This window comes from Lutra lutra, chromosome 2, assembly GCF_902655055.1.
Source record: "Lutra lutra chromosome 2, mLutLut1.2, whole genome shotgun sequence".
Classification (NCBI taxonomy): Eukaryota; Metazoa; Chordata; class Mammalia; order Carnivora; family Mustelidae; genus Lutra; species Lutra lutra.
Window position 1 is genome coordinate 100,353,036 of NC_062279.1, and position 23,753 is coordinate 100,376,788.

Below are 23,753 nucleotides of genomic sequence, written 5' to 3' on the forward strand. Positions count from 1 at the left end.
TAAAACCTCTGCCTTCAGCTCAGGCCATGATTCCAGGGTCCTGGGATCGAGCCCCACATTGGGTTCTTTGCTCAGCAGGGAGCCTGCTTCCTCCTCTCTCTCTGCCTGCCTCTCTGCCTACTTGTAATCTCTGTCTGTCAAATAAATAAATAAAATCTTAAATATGGCATCTGTAGACTTCTGGTAGATGATTTTTTTTTTAAGATTTTTCATTTATTTGGAAGAGAGAGAGCAGAAAGAGTGAGAACATGAGTGGGAGGGGTGGAGAGGGAGAGGGAGAAGCAGGCTCCCCGCTGAGCAGGGAGCCCGATGTGGGGCTGGATCCCAAGCCCCTGGGATCATGTCCTGAGCCGAAGGCAGACGCTTTACTGGCTGAGCCACCCAGTGCTCCTGATAGATGATCCTTATCAAGTTGAAATGCTCTCCTAATTTACTGGGAGTTTTTATTATGAATGGATGTTAATTTTTCTTCCAACAGTATTGTGGATTTTTCTCTTTCACTTTCATTACCTTTGCTTCACGTACTTTAAAGCTCTGTTGTTACACATGTATGATTTAGACTGTGATATATCATCTTAGTTGACCTGTTTTTTTTTTTATCATTATGTAATTTCCCTCTTTGCTGTCAGTAATTCGTTATTGTCACATTTGTCCCTGAGGCTCTGTTCGTTAAAAATAAATCTTTTCCATGTCCAAATGGGATAATTTCTTTTGATCCTTTAGTTCACTGACTCTTTCCTCTGTCATCTCCATCATGCTCTTGGATCCACCCAGTTAGTTTTTTATTTTGGCTGCTGTATTTTTCACTTCTAAAATTTCCGTGTGGTTTTTCTTTATGTCTGTTTTTCATTGCAAAGATTTTCTCTTTTTCCACTGGTATTAAGAATGTCCTCATTGGTTTTTGGAGCATTTTAATAATACCTGCTTCTAGGTCTTTGTCAGTTAATGGTAACGTTCATGTCATCTTGGTATTGGTGTCTGTTGACTCACTTCCCTTGTGAGTTGAAATTTTTACGGTTCTTTATATGTCAAATAATTTTAGATTGTATCCTGGAGATTTTGAATATTATGAGATCTTGAGACTTGTTTAAATCCTGTGGAGAATGTTCATATTTTTGTTTTAGCAGCCTCCTGATCTGGGTTAGATTCTGGCTGCGAGTTCTAACCTTTCTGACCCAGTGCTTGGTCTGAGACTTGGATGATGGACTTGTGATTAGTTCTGTTCTCACAAGCATCAGCGTATTGTATTATGAACAACTCTGTGGGGTCCCTTTCTGGAACTCCTTCACAGTACTTTCTGGTTTCTTGGGAATTCTCTTTGTTTGTTCTCTGGCCAGAAATCTTTGGTTTAGTTACCTGCTTTGCTGCACAGTTTATGACTGTGCTTGTGTCTGGGGCCAAATGGCAGGAAGGCAGAGAGCAGAAAGTGGAGTTTGGTCCACCCTCTGTGGACTACAGCTTCACTGATTAGAGAAGGAAAATGCCTCTTCCTCAGAATTTTGGCTCCTACAGGCTCATAGGTGGCTACCTCGGGATCACTTGGGGTCTGGGGTGTGAGAGGATAAAGAGGGAGGAGAAGGTGGTATCTATGCTCTTTGAGCACTGTTAATTCCCTGTTCTGGTCTTTGAGCCAGAATTAGAGCATTTTCTCTGGGAGCACTGTGTGTTTATGCCAGATGGTCACCTCTGGTGCCGCTGAAGATATGCAGGGTCGGCTGGGATGCTGAACTCATCACCAGCTCGGTGGACCTTCAGATTTTGGTCTTCCCTAATCTGCCTCCTTCTGTTTGCTTTTCAGAGTTCTTAAATAACTGTTTCATGCATTCTGTTCAGGTTTTATGGTTGGACTAAATCTTCTGACTTTTGCCTCCTTTGCACTGTGGCTACTGGTGTCACTGATCAATGTTTTATTTTCTATTTGTATTTTTAAAAAAGACTTGACTTTCTAAGGGTTGCCATTATGTCTGTGTAGCTTAGAATTCTGCCAGAGATTGGTCCCTGGTTGTACTCGGATGCCATGAGCCAGGAGGCTTGATTCTCTCTGATGGTCTGTGTGGTGGGAGCAGGTTCGAACTTTGGGTTACATGTCCTCCCCAACAGTGTAGCTTCTGTGGGCAGTCATGATGCTAGAAAGATACAGAGTCACAGTAACGACTAGTTGCTTCATTGCCCATCGGTTTTCATAAGCTGAGACTTTGGGCCAGGATTGACACACGTTAAAGATAGATATTTAGGTGCTTCATCTTTTCAAGTTTAAAATTTAAATTGCTTCAAAAATTAACAAAATTGATGATTATTAGAATTGAGCACTGCACAGTTGTTTTCCCTACATAATAGTTGAGGAAACCAGAACTTGAGAGATACTAAGTGTCGTACAGCTAATAAGTGACCAAGCTAGGATACAAGTCTGTCTGACTTCAGAGTCCATGATTTTTAGCCACTAGCCACTTTTGAAAAGGAGTGTTTTAGGAAATCTTGTGGGTTTTGAGTTGTCCCTACTTATAAACCCTTTAGGAATTAATGAAGTATCCTTAGTACTAAGTAGTTAATGTTAAAATATTCTTTTTTGTTTTTTTAGTATTAAAAAATTAGGTGAATATGCTAAATTTTTGGTAACATTTAAATGCTTCTTTAAAGAAATGATGTCTTCCCCCTCCTTTTCTTGTTTAAATTAGTATGTATCCCCTGCCCCCCATTTAAATTGGTATGTAAACTTCTGTGTTCTCTAAATGAATCAGTTGGGATAGAGATTTTTTTTTTTAACTTAAGGAAATGTGTGTCAGCTTCTGTGAGGGTAAAAAAAGATCCTGGGTGATACAGAAGTGTTTTGTTCACATAACCTATTTAGAAAAGTTTTATAAATAGGTTGTATCAGAGTGCCAACTATGTAAAGGCAGATTTTTTTTTTTTTAAAGTAAGCTCTACACCCAACTTGGGGTTTGAACTCATGACCTGAGATCAAGAGTTGCATGCTCTGCTGACTGAGCTAGATAGGTACCCACTAAAGGCAGATCTCATTTTGCAGTTTTGATATGCATGAATTTAGTTAGCATAGTTTAGTTAAGTGAAACCAGTCTCCCAGCAACATGAAGTAATTAAATGAAGTACATACTTTACAGAGAGCTCTTTAGTCCTAGGATCATTGTGTAAATCACAGATGGGCACCTTGATCAGTGACCAATCCCTCCTTTCTTTCAGAACCTATCAGTGACTGGCCATTGTGCAACTCTCACTTGTTTCTCTTCCAGACAGCCAAGTCTGTGATTGTGTTGCTTTGTTTGCCAGTGATGACTTCTGTGGTATTTTACAAAAATGGATAATCGTAAGAGGGAATTTGTCCACAAAGATAGAAAGTGCAGCAAAGAAATGGTAAATGATAACGCCGGAAGTGAAATCTAAATCCAGAAAGGGGTTTGTAGAAGAAATAGCTGACCACGGGAATGTTGGCATTGCTCACCGTTCTAGAAACTCTAGACGTGCAGCCAGAGCAACTCTGTGGGGCCAGCTTGTTGGAATAAATGAGGAAAATGGTTGTGATGAAAAGAATAGCAGTGTTGCAGGGGAAATAATACCAACAAAAACTTTAATGGAACTCTCAGAGGTATTGACAGTACAAATGATAAAATTTGGAAGCTGTTCCATACCTAGAAAGGAGTAGGACAATTTGCCAATCATAAAAAAGATACTCACTCCGTTTCATGAGTTATACAATGGGAAGAAAGCAAACATTCAAACTGGTCTTGGTAAGTTTTTAAATAAAGAAAGAAAATGCTTGGGGCGCCTGGGTGGCTCAGTGGGTTAAAGCCTCTGCCTTCAGCTCAGGTCATGATCTCAGGGTCCTGGGATCGAGCCCCGCATCGGGCTCTCTGCTCGGCGGGGAGCCTGCCTCCCCCTCTCTCTCTGCCTGCCTCTCTGCCTACTTGTGATTTCTGTCTGTCAAATAAACAAATAAAATCTTTAAAAAAAAAAAAAAAGAAAGAAAGAAAATGCTCTAATTCTCAGTGGTACAGTGTACTAATAAACAAACATGAGTTTTACTTTCTTCCACAATACTCTGTGTATTTATAACTGACATAGAGTTTTGGATGTCGTATCAAAAAATTTTAAAGGTCATGGAACAATTGTAATTTCCCATTGATTATGAAGATTACTTTGTACAGTTATGGCTTGCATGGTCGTTTTTATGGTTCTGCACTATTGTGCAAAGTAAGGACTGACTGCCTGTGTTAAAAACTGGTTGTTGGGGCACATGGGTGGGTTGGTCGGTTAAGTGTCCAGCTCTTGGTTTTGGTTCAGGTCGTGATCTTGGGGACCTGGGATCGAGCCCTCCCCCCCTTTCTCTGGAAGCCTATTGGATTTTCTCTTATCGCACTATTACAAAATTTCATATTGCATTCCTTGGGCAAGTTGAGACTTAATCTTTTGGGGGTCTTTTCAGTCTGGAAACTCCTGTCTTTCAGTTATGGGAAACTTTGAATTTATTTCTTTGATCTCTCCGCTCCCTTTTCTTTCTGAAACTTTTGTTATTCAGGTATTAGACTTGTTGGTTTCTTCTTTTTTTTCCTATATATACATATATATATATATATATATATTTTAAATATTTTATTTATTTATTTATTTGACAGAGAAAGCAAGAGAGCACAAGCAGCCAGAGCAGCAGAGGGACAGGGAGAAGCAGGCTCCCCACTGGGCAGGGAGCCTGATATGGGGCTCGATCCCAGGACCCTGGGATCATGACATGAGCTGAAGGCAGATGCCTAACGACTAAGCCACCCAGGCGCCCCCCACCTTTTAATAAGTAATCTCTACACCCATTGTGGGGCTTGAACTTAAAACCCTGAGATCAAGATTCCCATGCTCTACTGACTGAGCCAGCCAGGTGCCCCAGACTTCATTGGTTTCAAATCTTTTTTTTCAAAAACACCATCTCTTTGTTTTCAACTTTTTGTCGTTTTGCTTTACTTTGGGGGGGAAGATTAACTTTGAGATAATCATTTCTACTGTCACAAGTTTTTAAGAATTATTTAAAAAGATGGAATAATTACTTATTATTCCATAATTACTTAAAAGATGGAATCCTAGGCTAATGGAGCTGAAGAGTATCTGAAAGTCATCTTTTGATAACCCTGCTCTGTTCAGAAGTCTCTTCTCTATTCTTGACATATTTTTTTTTTCATTTTTTGATGGTCTCCTGCCTTTTTTATATCCTGATTTTAATGATGGCAGGAAAAGGGTTAGCCAAGTTGAGGATACAAACTGTGCTGGTGCTTACCTAACAAGTGGAGTACCTTCGGATTTTGGAAAGGAGGGTGTATGTGACAGAGCAAAAAATCTGACCTTGATTTTTCTCAGGGAAGACTTTGCAGTGCTGCAGTCTTGGCTGTATTAGTACCTAGGAGACGTGTAAGCCACTTCAGCCGTACATCGTTCTCATTGACAGACATTCAGTTGATTTATTCTAAGCTGTCCTACTGAAAATGAATTCAGAATTGTATCCAGCGCACTTAGTATGCAGATGGTTTGCCTGGTATTAAGGGGACACTGGAGTCAAGGCCTGGAACTGAAGAACAGCACTGGTACACCAGGCATGCAGCCCTGGTGGCATTTTACCTCTGGACCGGGCTGACTCTTAGGCTGGAGTTCCAGGACGCACCCTGAATGCCTCTCTCCACTCCTTTCTTCCCCATCCCTGAACTTTTCCTTGTTGACAACCTTACTGCCATGAATATCTCTGCTATCAGGTAGGCTGGATGAAGGAAAAACAAGTGAAACTCCAATCTGTCTCATCACCTTTGCCAATCTTACCCATGATGATGAGTAGTTTGGAAAGGGGAGGAAGAGTAGGGGTCGAAATGGCTGACTGAAGCTTCTTAAAATAAGTCATATGCCTTTGTTGATCCCATTTAAAAATCACTGTGTGTAATTGGGAGTTGACCTCATGAATAAGTAGATGTAAGCAGAAAAAGCTTCAAGAAAACTGTAATTAGTCCTTCATTCCCAGTGCCCTAATTGGAGTCATTCTTTAGGTGTATGCCCTGGTGTCTTGTTATTTACTGCCTTAGTTTCCTGTGGCTGCTGTAACAAACTGCCACTGACAAGAGTCCCTGAAACAACAGCAGTGTATTCTTTCACGGTTGGAGAGGTAGGAAGTCCAAAGCCAGTTTCTCGGAACCAAAATCAAGGCGATGGCAGGGCGGTGCTCCCTCCAGAGGCTCTACCACATCACTCTAATCTCCACCCTTCTGGCCATATTACTTCCTTTTCTGTGTGTGTGAGCCTCCCGCTGCCTCCCTGTTCTAAGGACACTCATGATGATGGCATTTAGGGCCTACCAGGATAATCTCCCTATCACAAGACCCTTAATTGAATCACATATGCAAAAATACCCTTTTTCAAAATAAGGTGACATTCACAGTTTCCAGGGATTATAACCTGGTGTCTTTGGGTGGCCATTATTCAACCTGCTGTAGTTGTTACAGCCACCTTCATCCAGGGCCCCTTTCCCCCACTTCCACCCCCACCCCATCCCCTGCCTTTTAGTCTTATGAAATAGGTGAGTGATTGATTTATGTCACTGTTCTTCGAGCTTTTGTTTCTCATAATCTAATGCAATTTCTAACCAATACATCTTCCAAAACTAAAGGTGTGGAGTTTTTATTTTAATGATGAGGAGTCTGGAGGTGCGGATATTTGAGACTGGAACAGCAGCTCCACGAAGTCATCAGGGACCCTGGCTTCTTGGGGTGCACTCATTACTTTGTGGATAGAAGACTGCCGCTTTACCTCAAGCCAGCGTCTCTCGGTTTGAAGCAGGGAAAGGGCAAAGAGAAAATAGGTGCCTGTTTTCTAAAAAGCTTTCCAGAGGCCTCACCTGACAACTGGGCTCACATGTTGGCCAGACTAGGTCACGAGGCCACTTGTATCATCCAGGAGGCTGGGAACGTTTTTCCCAGGGTCCATTACAATTCTGCTGTTGCAGTGTTCTTTGGTGTCCAGGAGAGGGGAGAAAGGCTGTGGAGTAGGCAGCTTGCGGTCAGTCCTGGAAGGTGATGGAAGGTTTAAATTTCCATCTACAACCAGAAGAAGGCTTTGTGCATATGATCACATTAATTTTTGTTCATTCTTTAACAAAAACCAAGAAAACCTGTTCAATGCCAGGCATAGTGATAAGCACTGGGATGTCAGGGGCTCCCATATTTTGATACTTGCTATGTGCTAGAAACTTTGTTAACTACTTTCCCATGAATTATTTACAGGATCTCCTTTAATCTGCTATCTTATCTTCCCTAGACGTATCAGCCCCACTCTCTAGGTTTGGCAGTTGAGGATCCATGAAAATGGTTAGTAGTTATCATTTCCTAGATTTAAAGATAAAAATTTATTTATTTTTTCAGATTTACTTACTTATTTTGAGAGGGAGCAAGAGAGTGAGCACAAGTGGTGGGAGAGGCAGAGAGAGAGGGAGAGAGAGAATTTTAAGCAGGCTCCACGCCCAGTGTGGAGTCTCTGACGCAGGGCTCAATCCCATGACCCTGAGATCATGACCAGAGCTGAAACAGGGAGTTAGAGGCTCAACTGACTGAGCCACCGAGGCGCTCCCTTAAAGATAAAATTCTAGAGGGGCACCTGGGTGGGTTAAAGCCTCTGCCTTAGGCTCAGGTCATGGTCCCAGGGTCCTGAGATTGAGCCCCACATCAGGCTCTCTGCTCAATGGGGAGCCTGTTTCCTCCTCTCTCTCTGCCTATCTCCTCTGCCTACTTGTAATCTGTCTGTCAAATAAATAAATAAAAATCTTAAAAAAAAAAAAAGGTAAAATTCTAGAGCTTATAATGGTAGAGCTTAATTGCATACATGTTTTCTAGTTCTGAGTTTGGTACTAAATAGATGCTTTGAATTGAATATAAACTCTCCACACACACCCACACCTACTCATCCATACACAGAAGCAGTGAGAAAGCATGATCTTAGGTAATCCTGGGTTTGTGTTCTCATTCTGCCTGGTGTGATTCTGTTATGTGACAGACAAGTTATTTAGCTGTTTGTGCTTCAGTTTTGTCATGTGTAAAATGGGGATAATGCTTTCTGCCTTGCAAGATTTTTCTGAGGATGAAATGAGATACAGGTTTATAGTGCACATAGTAAATGGTAACTTATTTATTATGGCTGTCTTCATATTATAGTTTAATACTGACTTTACCTTCCTTTTCTTAGGCTGAATAGATGTAGTACTGAAGAAGTCACTTAATCCTGTTTCAGTTCTTGGGACTTTTCAGTTAATTACAATACCTCTTATGGCAGAATCATAGATGTCTCTGTGTGTGTGTGTGTTTGTGTGTGTGTGTGTTTCAACCAGTTTCCTATAACTCCAGGGTGGAGAAAAATTGACCTTTTTGCCGGTTGTGAGGGTTTTTGCAGTGTGACAGCAGATAGGAATAACTATTTTCCCTCCTGTATTAGTTTCCTATAGCTGCCATCACAAATTACCACAAACTTGGTAGCTTAAGACAACACAAACTTATTTTCTTATAGTTCAGTAGGTCAGAAGTCTGCATAGGTCTCAGGGCTAAAGTCAGGTGTTGGCAGGTTGGCAACCTTTCTGGAGGCTTTGGGAACTGTTACTTGCGCATTGTAGTTTCTAGAGGCTAGTGTCTTGGCTCATGGCCCTTCCTCCATCTTCAATCCCAGCAATGTAACTTCTCTCCAACCCTGCCTCCATTATTCCTTCTCTGATGACTCATGCCTCTCTCTTCCTTAAGGTCAGTTTATTAGCAACTTTAATTCTCCTTTACCTTAGTTGTAACCCAGCACATTCACAGGTTCCGTGAATTAGGACATGGCCATTCCTGGGGGTGCCGTTATTCTGCCAACCACATCCCCCATCCTCCCCAAAAGACTGAGCTTAGTTTTGGCTTCAAAATTGAAAAAAATCCTTGAATGTTGTAGATACTTTTTATACATTTGAAGTCTTGGGGTTTAATGTTGCAATAGGAGGTAATAGGTATGACCTGGGTTTTCCTAACCAAACAGTTGGCCTGCTGTGGAGGATACGAAAAAGGGGAAGTCGTGAAGATTCTGGCCCTGGAGGAGGAAACTAACCCCTCAGCCTTTGGATCAACCTCGGGAGAATAGCTTTAGCATCACTAGTGTAATGTGGTTTGATTACTATATAGTCCTAGGGATGCTTTCTGTTTTTTCTTAGCTTTTTAAAAAATCCATTACTTACTCTTTTATATTGCAAAGTCAAAACATTTGTAGGATTTTGTGAATTTTCTTCGTATTGATAATGATTTGTTTGAATAATTTTAAATCCTTTGAAGGAAATACCATAAAAATGAAATCATGCTTAAGATCTGTGTCTGGTTGAATTCATTTTTTTTTTCTAATTTATTACTTGAGTTGATTATTTGAATTCAATTTATTACTTGAGTTCATTTTCCCAAGACAGTACTTCCTACTGGCATCTGAAATATGTCACATGAACTTTTTTTCTTAAGTGAAAAGTTGAGTCTTCCTGTTCATTGATCCATTCTGCTCAAAGTACTCACTGAAATTCCACTGTGTGCTAACTACTGTGATTGGCTCTCGGGATGTGGGGGTAATCTTGACATAGTCCCTTCCCTTACTGAGCTTACCATGTAGGGCTGGCAGCATGGAGAAAACAAAGAGGAGGGTATAGCTAGCCAGGAATCAAACTACTATAAATAATGGAAAAATCTGCAAAATTTTCCTTTTCCCTCCCCTAGTATACAATTGATTAATTGGGTTATGGTTCTTTTCAAATACTTCAAAATAATTTGATGATATAAAATTGAAATATAACTGTGACTGCTATTTATAATATAGGCTAATGTTTCTACTTATTTGAAGTACTGTAAGTTTAGGTTCCTTTCTGAAGTAAATTTTTAGATAGGTATAAGCCTTCCCAAATACAGGATGTAGTAAAGTCACAGATTTTGACTTGTGCAAAGGGTCTGGTGTCTATTTTTTACATACAGTATTCCTTAAAATGTCTCTGAAGGCCTGACACTAATTTTCATGTTTGCTCTTTCAGGAATGTTTTAAAGGAAGTTGGGCAACTCACAAGTTACTGCATAAGAAAGCAAGTAAGTAAAATCTTCTATCTCTGTACCATTTGTCTTAGAAACGATTTTTATGCAGAAGACTAGAAATATTCCAGTTCTGAAAGTGTATATTTGTATTTTTAAAATTAAAAAAAAATTTTTTAATTTAATTTTTTCAGTGTTCCAAGATTCATTGTTTATGTACCACACCCAGTGCTCCATGCAATTTGTGCTCTCCTTAATACCCACCACCAGGTTCAACCATCCCCCCACGCACCTCTCCTCCAAAACCCTGTTTGTTTCTAAGAGTCCACAGTTTCTCATGGTTCGTCTCCCCCTGATTTCCCCCAACTCACTTCTCCTCTCCATCTCCAGTGTCTTCTGTGTTATTCCTTATGCTCCACAAATAAGCAAAACCATATAATAATTGACTTTCTCTTCTTGACTTATTTCACTCAGCATAATCTCTTCCGGTCCCGTCCATGTTGATAAAAAAGTTGGGTATTCATCCTTTCTGATGGAGGTGTAATATTCCATTGTATATGTGGACCATATCTTCTTTATCCATTCGTCTGTTGAAGGACGTCTTGGCTCTTTCCACAGTTTGGCGATTGTGGCTGTTGCTGCTATGAACATTGCGGTACAGGTGGCCCTTCTTTCTACTACATCTGTATCTTTGGGGTAAATACCCAGTAGTGCAATTGCAGGGTTATAGGGTAACTCCATTTTAATTTTTTGAGGCATCTCCACACTGTTTTCCAAAGTGGCTACACCAACTTGCATTCCCACCAGTAGTGTAAAAGAGTTCCCCTTTCTCCACATCCTCTCCAACATTTGTTGTTTCCTGTCCTGTTAATCTTTGCCATTCTGTTTTGATTTGAATCTCCCCAATGGCTAATGATGATGAACATTTTTTTCATGTATCTGTTAGCCATTTATATGTCTTCTTTGGAGAAGTGTCTGTTCATGTCTTCTGCCCATTTTTATATCAGTTTTTTGAGTGTTGAGTTTGAGGAGTTCTTTATATATCTTGGATATCAGCCCTTTGTAGTGTCATTTGCAAATATCTTCTCCCATTCTGTGGGTTGCCTCTTTGTTTTATTGACTATTTCCTTTGCTGTGTGAAGCTTTTTACCTTGAGGAAGTCCCAAAAGTTCATTTTTGCTTTTGTTTGCTTTGCCTCCACGTGTCTTGAAAGAAGTCTTCCAGTTCTGAAAGTGCATATTTGAATTTCTGAAAATGTAATCCCAAGAGCGAGAATTAGGACATGTTTTAAAATTTTTTATTCTTTGTGGTTTGTAATCATGGAAATAAAATGTGGCTGAGCAATCTTTTTTTTTTAATCTTGTATGTAACACAAAAACACGAGATGGTTGTTAGGATAGATGGATCTTTCTTGAGCAGTACCTGAGAATGTCCTAATTTTCTGGCACCCACTTTCCTTTGCTAGAAGTGTTTGAGTGTTGTAGGCAGTGGTACTTGAGCTGTCTGGCTTTTAAATTTAGCCAGATCTCTTGTTTTTGTTTCATTTTCAAAATTTATTACTTTGTTTTTTTGGTGTTTTAATACTCTTATTGGGACACCTGAGTTGCTCAGTGGGCTAAGCCGCTGCCCCCCCTGCTTTAAAAAAAAATACTCTTATTTGCTGCTGAATATTCGATTTTTCTTTCTTTCTTTCTTTCTTTTTTTTTTTAAAGATTTTATTTATCTATTTGACAGAGATCACAAGTAGGCAGAGAGGCAGGCAGAGAGAGAGGGAGAAGCAGGCTCCCTGCCGAGCAGAGAGCCCAATGCGGGGTTCGATCCCAGGACCTTGGGATCATGACCTGAGCCGAAGGCAGAGGCTTTAACCCACTGAGCCACCCAGGTGCCCCTGATTTTTCTTTTTTAAAGTTACTTTCTGAGACACCACAAAGTGAAACTCTTAGCTATTGCTGTCAACCACATGGATCTATTACCAATTCACATGACTTTTCCTGCTTTGGCTACTCACTCATCCTGTAAATTAATTTCATCAGTGGACTGCCTTAAGGGCTTAAGACAATTCGTTGCAGTTACCTGAAAATTGACCAGGGTTTTCTGGTCTTAAAACATTGCCATCTTGATGGATGAAGGTTTGGCAGACAACTCATGGTTCTTGGTATAAAGTTTCTGTTTCTTGACCTACTGATCTTGTTCTTTTTAATTCATCAAATTATGTATTTTTTTTTATTTAGGAATTTGCTGGTTTAATAAATATAGAGAGATTGTTTTATATGTATCTATCTTAAAATCTCATTGAGGTCAGTTTAACCACCATTTGAAGGAAAGGGAAATAAAAATGCAAAGACAATTTCTGTGGTTCTGTAAAGTGAAGTCTACATTGAATGGAAATGCTAGGTTATTGTGGGAGGAAATGTTGGTAGAGATGAGAAAGAAGGATTGCGAATAAATGAGAGTTTAACAAAGCATAAATAACAGGATTCATTACTTCAGATCAAAGTATAGAGTTTGGTTTAAATGCCATTTAACTTTATTCAGTCATACACTAAGTACTGTATTTCTAATGTGTTAGATATTTTTAGAGCTCTTTGACCAGTTATTAATATTTTATATCCAGGAAGTTAAAAAGTTTAGATAAGTGAATGGTTGAGGTGAAATAGTATGTTAGCAAAACAGCTTAGAATGGGTCTCTACCCCAAACGTTTCCTAACATATTGAAGTGTGTGTCTTTCTGTCTTTCTTTCTTTTTAAGATTTTATTTATTTGAGAGAGAGAGAGAGAGAGAACGAGAATGAGTGGGGGAAGGGGCAGAGGGTGAGGGAGAAGAAGCAGGCTCCTTGTTGGCAGGGAATCCTACATGGGGCAGGATCCCAGGATGCTGGGATCATGACCTGAACTGAAGACATACGCTTAACTGACTGAGCCACCCAGGTGTCCCATGTGTGTGTGTTTCTTTAATACTGGATTCCTACAGGAAATGAAGAGCCATTACAACCTACACTCCAAGAGAATTCAACGGCTAATGTACCCTAAGTAAAAAGATCATAATTATTATGCTTTAGACTGAAAATATTTGCATTTTACTCATTGCTCTAGTGTTTACTATGGTGTCATCTTTTAGATGGTGCCCTCTTGGATCTTTGGGGATGGTTTTCTTAGTGGGTGAGCACTGTCTTGATCCCTTTGGGCTGTGCTGGATAAAGACAGTCCTCAGCTGGCCAGCCCTGTATCTTTCATATCCTATTAAATTGAACCTGACTACACCCACTGGGGAGGACAGTCCTAGAGGAGGAAATGGTGTGGGGAGGGTTGGTATCTAGAGCTAAGAGGAGTATCTGGAAAGGGATCAGTAGAAACGAATGTTGGGATGGCAAGGAACCAGGCATATTAGAACTAGGCATATCTTATTCCAAGAAACAATAGTGAGAGAATATATAGCATGCAGTTCATTTTGTGAAGATGTTATACCCAGCCTTTTTCTTTTTAAGATTTTCTTTATTTGAGAGAGACAGATGTAGCGAGAGAGAGCAGGGAAGAGAAGGAGAAGCAGGCCTCTCGCTGAGCAGGGAGCCCGATGTGGGACTAGATCCTAGACCCTGGGAGCATGACTTGAGCTGAAGGCAGATGCTTAACTGACTGAGCCACCCAGGCATCCCTCTTTTTCTTAAAACTGTAGTGTGTACTGATCTGTAATTAAATTGCCTGATTTGTATTTATATTGGTGCAGGATATTAGTCTGTCATTTGCTTTTAATATTTTTGCCTAGTTTTGGCATGAGAGTAATCCTGGACTCATGAAATGGAAGATGTTCCCTCCTCTTTTCTTTTCTAGAAGAGATTGTGTAGAATTGGTATTATTTCTTCTGTAAATATTTGGTAGAATTTACCAGTGAAGCCATCTGGACCTGGAGTTGTTTTGATTGTAGAAGCTAATCAGGCCTTAGGAAAATTTCAAGTGTGAGTTAAAGAAATGACTCAAGGGCAGAATTTACTTTTCATGTGTCCTAGGGAAGAAGACCGGTTAGATTGCAGAGCCCTTAAAGGCACACAGTGTTGATGGTTGCTAGGCACATACTACCAACACGTATCTCCTGTCAGAATGCACACAGTAGCATTGGCTTTTAGTCTGACCTGTAAAAATTGTAAATAATAATACAGTAGGTTTTAGTTATCACTTTTTTTAGTTTATCACTGATAAAATCAGTATGTTTCTTTGTCACCTTTGCCTCCGATAAAAGGTAGGAGGAGACCTTAGGAGTACCTTTTGAATTGGCAAAAGTATGATATGAAAACTCTATTTAAAAAAAATCCAGGGGCACCTGGGTGGCTTACTGGGTTAAGCCTCTGCCTTCGGCTCAGGTCATGATCCCAAAGTCCTGGGATAGAGCCCCACATCGGGCTCTCTGCTCAGCAGGGAGCCTGCTTCCCCCTCTCTCTGCCTGCCTCTCTGCCTACTTGTGATCTCTGTCTGTCTGTCAAATAAATAAATAAAATCTTAAGGAAAAAACAAAACAAAACAAAACCCAAACCTTTAAGTAATTCTTTTTATTCTACTTCTCTACTGCTCCGAACCTAGTATGCTTGATTTTTGGATTGCAGACAGAAGGTATTATGTAATCATTCAGAACTGGTTCCACCAAGCTTTGTGAGCATGGATTACGTTAAGCCTTACCTCCAAAGTGCTGAAATTACAGGTTTGTTATGAGGATTAAATAAAGAAATCCACATCAAGTGCTTAGCATGTGTACAATGCCTAGTAAGTGCTCAACAATTGTTTAATAATTATCTCTGCAAGAACTGAGTCAGGATTGTGAGCAGAAAATCCTGTCCCAGGCAGAGCTGAGATGGGTGCAGTTCTGTATCCGCTGACTAGGAGGGGTTGCCTGGGCAGGACCTTTTCAAGAGTGAGGCCTGGGTGTGCAGTGCTTTGGATCACACCTTTTGCATACCGGTTACTCTTTGCTGCTACCTGTGGTGTACCTGGCTGGTCTTTTTTGCATTGAAATGTTTGGAAGACAACTACAGAGGTTTATTTACACTGTCCTGTGTTTTTAGTCTTTTGACAAAGACCAGTGAGTAAATAGTTTTGTTCCTAACCCCCCAGTACAATTCATGCTTACTAGGTAGACACTGTTAATGTGTCTAGCATTGAGGGTTAGAGCAAACTGATCCTAAAATGTAAACCAACTTACTTTTGAAGTGTCAATTTCCCTAAGTAAATTATACCTGGAGATTAGAAAAGAAATTACCATAATTCATTCTTAATTTATTCGGGTAGCTTTGAGTTATATTATCTGTTGGAGGTCTGCTTTTTTTTTTTTTTTTTTTAAAGATTTTATTTATTTATTTGAGAGAGAGAGAGAGAGAATGCACACAAGCAGTGGGGAGGGCAGAGGGAGAGGCAGGCTCCCTACTGAGCAGGGAGCCCGATGCGGGACTTGATCCGGGACTTGATTCCAGGACGCTGAGATCATGACCTGAGCTGAAGGCAGACGCTTAATGACTGAGCCACCCAGGCATCCCTTGGAGGTCTGCTTTTAATTCTCTTTTGAAAATAGACTGTGGAAGGGCCTGAACACAGATCATCAGGAAGCTTTGGAAGATTGCACATCTCTTCTGTTCCCTTCCACACTCCCTGCAGTATGTCAGACCAAAAAGCCTACATCCTGTTTGCTGTTCTGTCCTAGGTTTCAGGTGAAAATTAATCTTGAAGTTTATATTTCAGACAAAGCACTTGATGTAATTGATAGCTGAAGCAGGCATCCATTTGCCTGCATTTTGAACTGTTTTCTGAAATGTTTGACTCTGGGGGTAATGAATGGAGTCTGTTTTTGTCCTGGGATGTGTAACAGTTTTCCTATTGACATTCATGTCCTCCGGTGGCTTTCTTGAACTCCAGAGGGGAGCAAGATCTCAAAATCAGGAGCATGATAGAGCTTTTCTTTTCCTTTGCTCTTCTTATTTTTATTTTCTAGTCTTACTCTTTTCCATTCCTTTACTTTATATATAATATTATAATTGCATTCCAAAGAATGCAACTACTTTGCATTACTGACCTGTAAAAGTTGTAAATAATACAGTAGATTTTAGATTGTCACAATTTTTAGTGACAATTACAATTACTTTGCATTTCCAAAGTAATGTGACTGGACTGGCTGTATTTTTGCAGTCTTGTACATTGTGCTTCAACCACCTTTCAATTCCAGGTTGACCATGGGCTCCGTGGAGAGGGCATTGTCCTGGGAGCCAGCATTGCTACGTGTCTCTGCTCTTGTGAGCCATACTGCCTCAGTTTCTTCCTCTATAAAATGAGGAGTCATTTAGTGTCGATGGCCTTTTTGTTGTTGTTAACTTAGTCACCGTGCTGTATTTGACATGCCTAGAACTTACTGATCTTATAACTGGAAGTTTATACTTTTGGACCCCCTTCACTCATTTCACCATTCCTCGTTAGCCTAACACTGTGTGAGTCTCTCTATTCTCCCCAATTTTGTATGTTTAGATTGTTTAAAGGGGGAGTTTTATTTTCCTTGCAGACCTCAGAAATTTTGAAATCTGACTTTGATTTGTTTTTTAAATTTTTTAAAAATCTGACTTTCAGAAGCTATGATAGCTTAACGGTAAACAGGAGAAGACCAGTGTGCATTGGGAGGTGTTCAGGTTGATTTGGTGTAGGAGGGATTTGAATTTCTGCTATGTAAAAGTCTTAGGTTACTTTTATTTTACTTGGTGGATGAGAGGTGCAATCAGGGTGCTGGCATCAAACAACATTGAGGGTCTCTCCATATGCAAAGAAGTCAGGTGCATTAACATTATGTATTAATAGCTAACCTGGCAAGAGTGAGTGTGTGTGATTCTTAATCTTTCTACTGAGTTTTCAGTAATTTTCTATTGATTGTTCTCTCCTCTTATCTTTGACTTTCCTACTTTCTTCTATTACTCCCTTTCTGAAAAAAGGCATATGATGACTATAAAATTTTCAAAACATTCTGAAGTACTAGTCTGAAAGCTTTTTGTCAAATAAGTGGGAAATTTTTATTTTTTACTTTAAATTTGGTGTGAAACTATTTAGAATCTGTTCTTTCAGTAGGAGCACAGAATCCATTTATAACATCTGCTCTCAGTTGGGAGGTTTTGCCTAGGCTTAAGATTTTATATTTTCAAAAAATGGGCTTCCTATAAATTGACATTGTGGAGAGAATACATTTAGCATTTTCTTGGAAAAGGAGTTCTCTGAGCTATTCCTGTTTGATATTATGTAAAATCTTATAATATGTTTAGCTTGGGTCTTTTCTCCCAAGACACTGAGATCTTTGAGGAGTCATAGGGTTGTGAACATAGCAAGAAAGCAGAAGCTTTGATGATTTAGGTTAGGGTGGAAGTTTGTTAGGTTTTTATGCCTGGGCTCTGTGGCTTGGTTTCCAAACAAGTGATAGTTAAAGTATTCTTGTCCTCAGTAGCTTGACAGCTGAAGTATTTCTTTCTCTTTTTTTCTTGTCTGCCTACCTCCTAGAAGATGAAAAGGCCAAGCGAGAAGTGTCTTCCTGGACTGTAGAAGGTGATATTAACACTGATCCATGGGCAGGCTATCGATATACTGGGAAACTCAGACCACATTACCCACTGGTGAGTAAATAAGGTAATAAAAATTTTTACATTCTTTTTTTTTTTTTAAAGGTTTAATTTATTTATTTGAGAGAGAGAGAGAGAGAGGGAGAGGATAAGCAGGAGGAGAGGGAGAAGCAGACTTCCCACTGAGCAGGGAGCCTGCTGTTGCTATCAGCCTCGATCCCAAGATCCTGAGATCATGAACTGAGCCAAAGTCAGACACTCAACTGACTAAGGTGCCCAAAATTTTACTTTCTTTTAAAACAATTTTCAGGGGGGCGCCTGGGTGGCTCAGTGGGTTAAAGCCTCTGCCTTCGGCTCAGATCATGATCCCAGGGTCCTGGGATCGAGCCCCGCATCGGGCTCTCTGCTCTGCAGGGAGCCTGCTTCCTCCCCGTCTCTCTCTGCCTGCGTCTCTGCCTACTTGTGATCCCTGTCTGCCAAATAAATTAAAATAAATAAATAAATAAATAAAACAATTTTCAGTTTCCTAAAAATGATATATGTGTTTTATATTGCAGTTATTAATCACACAATCAGGATCAAATTTGCATTCTAGCTCTTTAGCTTTTATGATGTAGTACTTGGAATTTAGGATAATTGACAGTCATGGACAAAGCAGAAAGAATTCTAGGTGAAAGGCTTAAAAACATTTTAATCTTAAAAAAATGAGGTAGAATAGATATTTTCTGCCCTGCACAATGATAGTGTATATTACTATTTTCCTAGTTTTTTTTAAAGCAGGATATATATCCACCTTAATTTAGATACAGCTTTTCTGCCACTCCCAGTCCTTCCTATGGTTCTTGGCAGGTGGACCTCAAGAATCTTAACATAGGAATTGACTTAAGTTGACATCTGTTTGTCATCCTTAAGTATTTAAAAACTCTTTACTGATGGTGTTCTTTTTATCAAAGGAGTGTATCTTTTATTTTTAAATTTGGAAAAATACAAAAAGTATGAGAAAGTCTCTTTATTCTACCTGCAGAGGTAATGGGAGCATATTGATGTAGATATACTTTGAGATATTATTTTATTACAGCTTTTGGCTTGCTAGTTTGTTTGGAGCAACACGGGCATGTTGCTGTCCATGTCATCTTAAATCCTAACTTGTCTGCTCTCCTCCTTTTTAAAATATCCTCAGAAAGGGAGTGGCGTTAGCCACTAGGAAAGGAAGGCTTAGTCTTCATGAAATAGATATGATATTTAAGATGTCATTTAAAACTTGTTTTCCAATTATATTTATGAATGAACTTTTATCTTTAGTGTTTTTTCCCCTACTTTTTATCTTTGTTAGTAAATTTTAATAATGAAAGTTACTTCCAGATTTGAATTGGTTTTAACTAACCTCTTTGATGTTTTTAGATGCCAACAAGGCCAGTGCCAAGCTATATTCAAAGACCAGATTATGCTGATCACCCTTTAGGTAAATTCTGTGCTGATTCTTCATTTTTGTTTTGTTTTTTGTTTTGTTTTGGGTTTTTTTTTGGTAGAAATGTTTCAGTGCTGAATTTCCAGTAAATGTAAACATGTTTTTCTGAGATACACTAGAACATTTGCAACAATTAAAGTTTCTTTCCTTCCTTTAGAAACCTACCCAATTCTGAAAACATTGTTTATGTAGCTGCTAACGGGTATATTTAACATAATGTATTTTGTGTTCTGTCAAATTCTAAATTAAAAAATTGTTTTGATTTTAACATGTCCTCCTACCTTAATTATGTACTATCTATTTAGATAAAAAACAGCTTGTGGAGACCTTGATTGAACGCCTAACTAAAGACTCTGGGCTGTAGCAGTAATAGAAATGGTAGTGAGGATGATTGATTCTATAATTGGTACTTATTTTTTCATGACTATGTGTCAGGCACCATGCTAAGTTCTTTACGTGTATTCCTTTCTCCATTTAATACTTCGACCACCCCTGAGTTGGGTTCCATGGTCTTCTCCATTTTATAGATATTGATAGTGAGGAACCCAGAGAAGATAATGTAATTTGCAACACAGGTTAGTGAAGCAGTCTGATTGTAGGGCCTACATACATAGCTTCAGCTGGACTGTGTGACATTACTGATTCTCCATGTCTAAAATGTTGAGTATCATCCTTTTCCTGTGGTTTAATCTACTAAGCTAAGCTACCTTTGCTTTGCTTTGTTCTCTAAGAAGTGGGAGGTGTATTAACGTCTTATGAATATAATTTTATTTTTTTTAAAGATTTATTTATTGATTCATCTTAGAGATAGAAAGAGAGAGAGTGCATACAGGCAGTGGGAGGGGTAGAGGAAGAGGGAGAGAGAATCCACAAGCAGATTCCCTGGCTGAGCACGGAGCCCATTGTGGTGCTCAGGGTCAATGTCCTGAGATCTTGACCTGAATTAAAAGCAAGAGTTGGCTGCTTAACAGACTGAGCCATCCAGGCCAGGTGTCCCATGAATATAGTTTTAAAATTTAGTTAAATTCCACAATTTCAGATGAATTGAAGGACAGGACAGTCTGAATGAAAGAACATTGTTAAGGATGTATAATTTCATTACTCTGTACTTAATATACTTGAGTATAGTTTTAATTTGTGTTTAAAAAAAAAAAGACAAGGTAAATTCTAATAGGATAAAATGTTACACAGCGAAAAGTAAGTCCTATTCCCCATAGGTAACCAATGTTAACAGTTTCTTGGGACAATTTCTAGGGATATTTTATTTGTTTACGCATATAAATATCCCACCCCCAGTTACACACAAAAGGGACAAACCGTATACACCTTTTCACTTTTCGCCTTGTGATATTCTCAATACTTCTTGGAAACATTCTGTATAAACCCATATAAACCCACCTCTTTCTTTTTAATGACTGAGGTATATTCCATTGTGTGGATGTGTCATAGTTGGGTAAGCCAGGCCTCTTCTAATACATGGCTAGTTTATTTTCAGGTTTTTACTTCTTAAAATTTGACTGCAGTAACTGTTCTTATAATTACATCTTTGTGAACATGTGAGAGTATTTCTGTAGGTTAATTGGCTAAAGTGAGTGAGTAGATCAAAGGATGCATGCATTTTTTAATTTTGAGAGTTACTACAAATTTCAGAGCTTTTTGCCATTTGTTACTCTCATTAAAAACATATGGGGGTTTCTTTTCCTATATTCTCCCTTGTATTGACTGTTGCCAAGTTTTATGATTTGTGCTAAATGATACTGTTAATTTATATTCTTAAATTGTAAGGTTGAGCATCTTTTTATATATTAAAGGTCATTTTTATTTTTTTTCCTCTTGATCTGTCTGTTCATATTCCTAGGCTTCCCCCACTTAGATTTGTAGTTTTTTCTATTCTGAGTTGTAAGTGTTCTTTGTATATTAAGAAAAATAATCCCTTGATGTACATGCTATAAATGCTTTTTCCCAACTGAATATTTACATTTTTGTCTTTGTAACATTACATTTATGATAGACTTGAAACATTTTTCCGTAATAAAATTTATCAGTGTTTTCTTTCAAGGTGTCTATGGTTTGATGAACCAGAAAGACCTTTCTGGTTCAGATATTATAAAAAATATTTTTCTTGTCTTTTCTTCCACTGTTTCGTGGTTTCACTCTTTTTGTGTATGATAAGATTTTTGGTGCTTTTATCATTTATTATTAGGTGTTAAACAGGGATGCAACTTAAATTTTTCTGTCAATATCTGGTTGTCATATCACTAGTGTTTAAGCAAATCAGTTGTCTTTTAATTGATTGTAAAATGCAATCTCTATCTTTATAGTTAATTCTTACATGTCTGGGTTTGTTTTTGGTTTCTGATCTGTTTCATTGACTGTTTGTCTAATCATGTGCCATTGCCAAACTTTTTTTTTTTTAAGATTTTATTTATTTATTAGAGAGAGGGAGAGCAGAGGGAGCATGAGAGGGAGAAGCAGGCTCCTGCTGAACAGAGAGCCTGATGTGGGGCTTGATCCTAGGACTCTGAGATCATGACCTTAGCCAAAGGCATTAACTCAACCCACCAAGCCACCCAGGCTCCCCACCAAACTCTTTTAATTATTATTGCTATATAATGTTTTAATACTTGGTAAGCCTTGTTGTGCCACCTTTCCTCTTTTTTCAGAATTTTCCCGAGATTCTTGCATGTTTGTTTTTCCATGTGAAATTTATTTTATTTTATTATGTTTTTCCATGTGAAATTTAGAATCCGTTTGTCTGGTTCCCAAAAATACCCTGTTGCCATTTTTCTTGGGATAGCATTAAATTTGTAGATTAATATTGGAAGAACTCACACCTTTACAATATTAAGTATTCCTACCCAAGAGTAGGGTGTTTTTCTCCTTTGTCTCCTTCTGTGTCTTTTAGTGGTGTTTTCAATTTTTTCATTAGGTTTTTCTTTTGTTTTTTTTTTTTTGGTTGTTTATTATTTATTCCTAGATACTTTATCTTGTTTAGTTATTCTTAGGAATAGTATCTTCTGGTCTACGGCCATACCACCCTGAACGCGCCCGATCTCGTCTGATCTCGGAAGCTAAGCAGGGTCGGGCCTGGTTAGTACTTGGATGGGAGGAATAGTATCTTCTGTATTTTGTAGCAATGGTTTGTATGTAGGAAAGTTAATTGACTTTGATACATTTATCTGATATTCTGCCAACTGCTGCATTCTTATTTGTAGTCATTTATCAGATATTCCCTCGTTCTAGGGTCACATAATCATATCTAAAAGTGGTGAGGATTTTGTTCTTTTCTTTCTAGTTTTATACTTCTTTCTCCTGTTTAATTACATTTGTTAGTACTGTCAGAACATTGTTAAATAATATTCCTGACAAGTGGGCATCCCATGATGATGGTTCTTAGCTTAAGATTTGTATTTGTCATGTTAAGGTGTTAGTTGGTCATGTTATCAGAATTATCTTTGAAGATGATCGTTTATCTTTCCTCTCTTAATCTGTGGCCCTGATGAATTATATTAATAGAGTTGTTACTATTGAACTATCCTTCCCTTTCCACTGTGAATCTCATTTAAATCATGCTGTATTTTATGTTTTTTGGATTCTGTTTGATAAGACTTTATTTGGGATTTTTAAAATCATTTATAAAAAAGCTTAGTTTATGGTTTATTATATTCTCTTTTGTCAAGTTTTGAAATAACCATTATACTGACTGTGACACTTTTCAAATGTATGAATAATTTGAATTAAGCTAGTTTTATTAAGATTCTTAGGGTGGTATTTTTCAAACTTTTTTGACTATGACCTAGGATGAGAAATGGATTTTATAACATGATTGTGTGTGTGTGTAAATTAACAAACATTCCACAACAGCTCTTAATCCTGTTCTATATGATTTAGTCTAATATTTTCTGTTCCATGTATTTACTTTAAAAAGATGTTAGTTGCTACAGTTTGAAAAACACCAACTTAGGTTCTTGTTTAAAAAAATCAATGAGTATAATCATTCATCAGTTGTTGGTGTATAATTGCTTCATTAGTTGATGATCATGACAGCAATTTGTAAATTGCATAGGACTATTTAAGTGTGAATCATTTACTGACCTTACCAGCATATTGCCTGTACGTGATAAGTATCCCACATTGACTGATTTCTGATCTGGGAGTTTGTTCTTTAGAATTCTTTCTTCTGTTTGTTTAGCAAATTTTCTTTTCATGTTGGAAATACTTAAAAAAAATACCTGACCTGGACCCTCTAAAATGATGAGATACCATTGTGTGAAGTAATGAGACTTGACGATTATTGTTTTGTCAGGAAGACAACTATGCTAATAAATACTACATCTTTCCATTCATTTTGGCTTTTCTTACTGATTCTCTTTTTTAGGAATGTCTGAATCTGAACAGGCTCTTAAAGGTACTTCTCAAATTAAATTACTCTCATCTGAAGATATAGAAGGGATGCGACTTGTATGTAGGGTAAGAGTTACTTTTTTCCCCATGGGGTAAGCTATGTTTAAGTGGACATGGAGTAATTAGACATGAAGTCAATGATTTGTTGATGTATAAAGGTAGCAGTTGTTATATTGTTAGACTTTGGCTAGCCATACTTACTTTTCTTTAAACTAGTGTTAACATATAATTTTATGCAACTATTGTTTTCTACATCGATAGCTT

At 38.4% G+C, this 23,753-nt stretch overlaps 1 protein-coding gene across 2 annotated transcripts in view; it reads left to right on the forward strand.

The window, feature by feature from the left end:
* The window catches only part of METAP1 (methionyl aminopeptidase 1), a 66,776-nt gene that overhangs the window by 23,517 nt on the left and 19,506 nt on the right, over nt 1-23,753 (forward strand). Inside the window, exons 2-5 of one of the 2 annotated variants that reach the window (XM_047718042.1) lie at nt 10,055-10,106; nt 17,562-17,671; nt 19,019-19,079; nt 23,464-23,555. In XM_047718042.1, the coding sequence (XP_047573998.1) occupies nt 10,055-10,106; nt 17,562-17,671; nt 19,019-19,079; nt 23,464-23,555 (315 nt within the window). Of the gene's footprint in view, nt 1-10,054; nt 10,107-17,558; nt 17,672-19,018; nt 19,080-23,463; nt 23,556-23,753 lie in introns of both variants that reach the window. The other variant, XM_047718041.1, reaches the window with a different exon arrangement.